This window comes from Ricinus communis, chromosome 8 (genome assembly GCF_019578655.1).
Source record: "Ricinus communis isolate WT05 ecotype wild-type chromosome 8, ASM1957865v1, whole genome shotgun sequence".
NCBI classification, from domain to species: domain Eukaryota; kingdom Viridiplantae; phylum Streptophyta; class Magnoliopsida; order Malpighiales; family Euphorbiaceae; genus Ricinus; species Ricinus communis.
Window position 1 is genome coordinate 5,342,231 of NC_063263.1, and position 5,726 is coordinate 5,347,956.

Consider the following 5,726-nt stretch of genomic DNA (forward strand, 5'->3'; position numbering starts at 1 on the left):
ACACAACCATCATTATAATATAATTATTTAAATAAAAATAAACTATCATGAAATAATTGAATTGCGTGTCATGTCATATTTTAGAAAGTTCAATTAATAAATACATGACGAGAACATCAACAGAACCCTGTACTCCGATTCTATCAGCCAGTCTATTCTCTTATTTCCAATAAGACTGACGCATAGAGAGCAAAGCTCGACCAAGATTCTTTCTTCCGGCAAATCATAATTTTTGTAAGCCCAAAGAATCATGCTCGACTAGGGCACATCACATAAATATTCTCATGTTACGTGTCTCTGATTTATACCAATACGCATGCGGTCTTGATGCAATCCATCAGGTGACGTATTCTATTGTCGTCTCATCTTGAGTTACAGTACATCATCAATAGTATTGAAGTAACATAGATCACATAAAAGCATAGAATTACTCAATTTAATATTAAATACTAAAATTAAATAGTATCTGTTTAAATGAAATTATGGTTATATGCAATATTCATAGTAAAGATAATAATAGTGATAAAAACAGTAGCAATTAAGATAAATTAATTGTCACATAAAAAGTTATTTAGTGCTTGAAATTGATATCAAAATTGTTTAATTACCAAAATGTCTTTGAAAGATAATAAAATTAAAATTAAAAAACTACGGGTATTACAAATATCTTAAAGGAGTCTTAAATAGATTTTCCTATGCTTTTCTCTAAGAATTATAAGACGAGTTTAATCACAAATGTAATACTAAAAAAGATGCGAAGTCGTCTGAATCGTGATGGCCACAACACAATGAGCATTAGGAGCGGTGCTTAGGCGAGGCCATTATATTTATACTTATTCATTGTTAAAGCCAGTGCAGCAATATGCAATTGACACCAAAATGTCACCATTGACAAGTCTTTAAACTCTTAACATAATCAGACTGTGACCAGAGTTCAAAGAATCATATTCAAGAATGTGATTGAGATCAAGACTTGTATCGAAATTGCAATATATATATACCTTCTTGCCCACCATCTCAATTACATCGCCTTGTATAATGCTCAACATCCTTTAGCCTATTTTGATGGATGTTTTTTTAGATCTTAATCACTAAAAAAGGTACCAATTTTAAAAATCTGTCTTTAATTATTTTTAGTGATGAATTGGTGATGGACATTGTCCGTTGCTAAAGTGGTTGTGCCTAATCATTTAGCAATGAACCTTTTATGTTCCTCGCTGAGTTAGTGACAGACTTTGTAACGGATAAATTGTTGCTATATGTTCCTCGCTGAGTTAGTGACAGACTTTGTAACGGATAAATTGTTGCTATATGTTCCTCGCTAAGTTAGTGATGAACTTTGTAACAGGTAAATTGTTGATATATATTAGAACAATGGCATACTTTTTAGCCACATACTTTTCTCAACGATGGCAATAACAGGAGAGTCCCTTCCTAGCTCGGCGAGGGCTGTTCGGCCTACTTAGCTATGAAACACAAGTCCATCGCTAACTTTAGCCACGATAGAAAATCTATCGAAGTCTTTCTTTAATCCATCTCTACTGTTTTATAAAAAATTATTATCCAATTCTTTATTTTTATTTTAATATCCACTTAATTTTCATTGATAATAAATAATATAAAATAATACGAGGAAAGAGGAAGAAATAATGGTACTAGAAATAGTAAGAAAAATGATAGAAAGGAAGAGAAGAAGATAATAATTATAGAGAAAACAAACAACAAAAAGAAAAATATAATTGTCCCGCCTAATAATAGTAAAAATAATAGCAACAATAAATAAATGAAGAAGTAAATAAGAAGAAGAAGAGAAAGAATGATAGTAACAATAATAAGAAGAAGAGAAAGAATGATAGTAACAATAATAAGAAGAAGAAATAAGAATATAATGTCACCCACTTGCATCAGCCATTTACATGATAAATGATAATTGAAACAGTTTCTGCAGTTAAGCATCTTGCATTTACATGAAGGCAAGAAACTACACGTTTAACGGTTTGGCTGCTGCACTCCGGAATAATCTCCATTTGCCACGAGCTATCTGAACTGATTCTCTAATAACTGTTTCTGTTTCTTGCTGAGAGCATACTAAATTTTCACTTCCTCTGGAGGATGATGATGCTGATGGTTCATTTGGCATCTTTTCCAAATCATTAGACGGCTGATCATGTGGCTGCTGGGAATGTGAGTTGGGTTCTTTACACTGCCTTTCTTTGGTATCCAAGCTAATCTGATCAGAAACAGGAGGTTCTCCATTTGTGGCGGCATTTGGTTCTTGCTGCAGGATAAAGGAAAGAAAAGTAAGGCAGCAGCAGCATCCAGGAAATTGTGCTGGTGGGGGCAATTTAAATTCGTGAGTTTAAAATATTAAAAACATTTAACATTAAATAAAACTTGAACTCTAGATTGGATGGCAAATACAAACAATAACCTACCATATATTAGTTTTGCTATATGCAATTTAGAGGAAATCTTGGGCAATAGGGCCAAGTGCCCCCATTGCCGTCATTGCTATATCCGTACCTAGGCAATGGAATCAACTAATAGTCTCTTAATCAAAAGGCGGACAAAGGGCATGATTGAAGTCCTTAAATGCCTTAAGAAAATATATGAATTTGCATCGAATTGGTATTTGTTTGGCATTAAAGGTTTAAACTGCTTACTGGAAAAGCACCCTTTTGTCAAATATTGCAGCAAAACTTGCTTGTGTTTCAAACTTCTATGACAAGTGTGCCAAGTCTATTGCTATTAATAACATATTCAAGATAGTGTTAGCAGCGCCCTTAAATCTTTGGTAATTCTATGTCAGGTGTACACACTGCAACATATATGAGAGTGACACATATGTATGAGTGTTTTATATTTTAACATTAGTATAAAAAAGTATCCTTAAATCTTATGTAAGGGTGTATGTACCTGACCAAAGTGACACCATAATGCTGATTGAGAAGAAGCAAACTGCAGAATTTCAAAAAGCTTTGCCTGTCCATAAATTGCAGCCTTTTCCCAATAAACAAGTGCCATCCTCCCACCCTCAACTCTAAGCTCCAACAAACGATCATCAATTTCAGTCTCATGTTTTCTCACAAAAGGCTGGAAAAAACAGTTATAAACATACATTGTTCCCTGAAGACAAAAAAAAGTGAAATTAACTACCCACAAAAATAAACATCGGCTGGTATAATGCTTCATGAGTTCAGAATCCAGAACGCATACTCTTGTTTTTTGATGCCAAAGATATATAAAAAATGCCAACTTTGCTTCACTGTACATTGGCAACCTTTTTAAGACAAAAACAAGAATATCAGAAACCTGAGCATAACAGCAGAACAACATAAAATGGATACCAAAAACATTCTTGCTAAGTTCAATGACAGATACAGTACCATGAGAGTAAATTGTCCCCTACTCTCTCACAGACCGTAAGCATCGCAACTAAAATCCTGCTAAAAATAGAAAAGTAGTTATGAATAAATGCTCTATATAATTACAGTACCATGAGAATAAATTATGTGGCATGAAACTGTATACGTACCAGTACTGGCACCAAAACAGGAGTTGCTCCATTTCACTTTCTGTCTTCTCCACTACTTTAAAACATTCATAAGCTGGATAAGCATACCCAAAAATCATTCTGCCAAAGTTTCACATATTAACAAAGGTATCAGAAAGACAATATAAAATTGGTACAGAAAGAACAGAATTCACATTGATTGCGTACATAAGGGCTCTTGATAGAAACGATCCTATCATCTTGACTCCTTGGTGACTGAAGACAGACGGTAACTGATGTTTCTTTCTGTAGACTTTGCTACATTAAAATTCTAATAGTGATGGCGTCAAGAAGTTATAACAGAATACATTCATGTCATGTTTATGAATTATCATGTTCGCAAAAAACTTAATCATCACAAACAAACCACATTAGCAATTATAAGGAATCGACAAAAGAACAGGGAAAGTTGCATTTCTAGGGAAAATGTATAACAAATGATAATACAAAGATTTCACTGTACTATATATCATATAAAACAAGAACCTTTTTTCTTTTATTTTACTTATGTACATGCAATTCCAAGAAAGAAACAGACCCTGATCAAAACAGAGTTAACACTACAAAGAACAATGATCCAAATCATAATAGATCCTGAGCAGGTTAGAAAGTGAACTAATAATTGGGTGTAATTTTATTTTATTTTTTGACTCAAAAGAAGATGCGTGAGACAAGAATCAGATGAAAACAGGAGATTATATGGTCTGGTACCTGGTTAAAGATTAAACTCGTGAGCGGTTAACCACAAGAAAAGGTTAAAGCGAAAAAATTGGCAAAGAATGAATAGACAGTGGTTATATATCTGATTTGAAGAATACAAAAACCGCTTGGCATGAACTACCAAGGCTTTGGTTAGAGTCGTGTCAGTCCAACGCCAGTCACAGACAAGTGACGTCGTTTCAAAATGTGATATTTGAGTTTAAAGGAAACTAAAAAGAATAAGAATTGTTTCTGAAATTTGATGGACCATTGTCATGAACTACTTTTTTTTTTTTTTCTTTAATAACAATTTACTATTTGGATTATGAAATTGTGGAAGTCAAATCCGGCTAAACTCTGCTCCCTTTTTTTTTTTTTTTTTATAATTATAAATTTAGTGTATTAATTTAATTTTTTTTTATTTTTTTATTTTAGTGTTTGAATTATATTTTTATTTAATTAAATATTTAAACTTATATATATATATATATATATATATATATATATATATATTATGGTATTTTTATGAGTTCAAATAATAATTTATTTTATTTTATACATGAAACGTGCTAAGTATTTTTATTTATTCTTATTTATGATTTTTTTATTTTTTTTATCTATTTTCTTTCAAATCTTTTTTTATCACCAAAGAAAATGTTAGAATAAATTATTTTAAATTTTATTTATTTTTAAAAGAAATTTACTCATCATTTTTTATTTTTTTTAGAACACTTTATACCTTCCTCTTTTTTTTCTTATTGTTATGAGATGAAAGAACATATTCTATTTTATTCTTTGAGGTGAATATACAAAAAAGAAATTAAGTAAATAGAATTTAGTTTTTCTTCAGTTTTTGTTTGAATGAAAAAAATAAAATAAAATAATTTTACTTTTTTTTAATTTTTTGAGAAACAAATGAAATTTAAAATAAGCAGTGCTAAAAATGGATAAAAATAAGATAATAAAAGAAAAATATGATATTATTTTAAAGGAGGATATTTAAATTAATATACTATTCAAAATAAGTCAAATAAGCACTTTAATTTATAAAACTATGAAACACTATATTGAACATTTTTAGCATGTTCAAGTATTTAATTCAATAAAAAAATAGTTTAGATACCAAAATAGAAAAATTAAAACACTAAATTTATAATTTTTTTCTCTTTAAATATAAAATAGAGAGTCAATCTAACTCTCTATTCACCATCTATTCTACATTTAATAAAAACATTAAAAAATTTTATGCATTTGATTTAATTGATATTTGTAACTTATTTTTCTATTGATAAAAGTTACAAAGAAAAAGGAAAAATAATTAAAATAATTAATGTTTATAAGAAAAGTAAGATAAAGAAAAAAAATATAAAGAGTCTACTGGATTTACATAAAATTTCTTACTCTTTATATTTAAATACTCCTTAAGATACTCTTTTTTATAAAAATTATGCTCTTTAAAATAAAGAGTATCATT

At 29.8% G+C, this 5,726-nt stretch overlaps 1 protein-coding gene across 8 annotated transcripts; it reads right to left on the reverse strand.

Annotated features, from left to right (window-relative positions):
* Positions 1-1,817: 1,817 nt before the first annotated feature.
* LOC8278092 (putative HVA22-like protein g) lies at positions 1,818-4,636 on the reverse strand. 8 transcript variants are annotated; one of them, XM_048377649.1, is made up of 7 exons: positions 4,265-4,636; positions 3,722-3,806; positions 3,536-3,634; positions 3,387-3,446; positions 3,217-3,280; positions 2,917-3,126; positions 1,818-2,278 (listed from the first exon to the last, which is right to left on the reverse strand). In XM_048377649.1, exons 2-7 carry the CDS (start codon positions 3,751-3,753, stop codon positions 1,982-1,984), a joined length of 762 nt encoding a protein of 253 aa, XP_048233606.1. In that variant the 5' UTR covers positions 3,754-3,806; positions 4,265-4,636; the 3' UTR covers positions 1,818-1,981. The 8 variants fall into 8 exon arrangements, with proteins under 8 accessions (XP_048233606.1, XP_048233607.1, XP_048233604.1 ...); XM_048377650.1 differs by having other exon boundaries at positions 3,722-3,811; XM_048377647.1 differs by having other exon boundaries at positions 3,722-3,799; positions 4,265-4,635.
* Between the last annotated feature and the right edge of the window lie 1,090 nt (positions 4,637-5,726).

Excerpts from the sequence above, each read along its gene's own strand:
- LOC8278092 (XM_048377649.1), bottom strand. The coding sequence starts at position 3,753 with ATGATAGGATCGTTTCTATCAAGAGCCCTTAT. Across the intron at positions 3,635-3,721 it reads TTTCTATCAAGAGCCCTTAT|AATGATTTTTGGGTATGCTT; the intron begins GTACGCAATCAA and ends AAACTTTGGCAG. Across the intron at positions 3,281-3,386 it reads GGGGACAATTTACTCTCATG|GTTGCCAATGTACAGTGAAG; the intron begins GTACTGTATCTG and ends TGTCTTAAAAAG.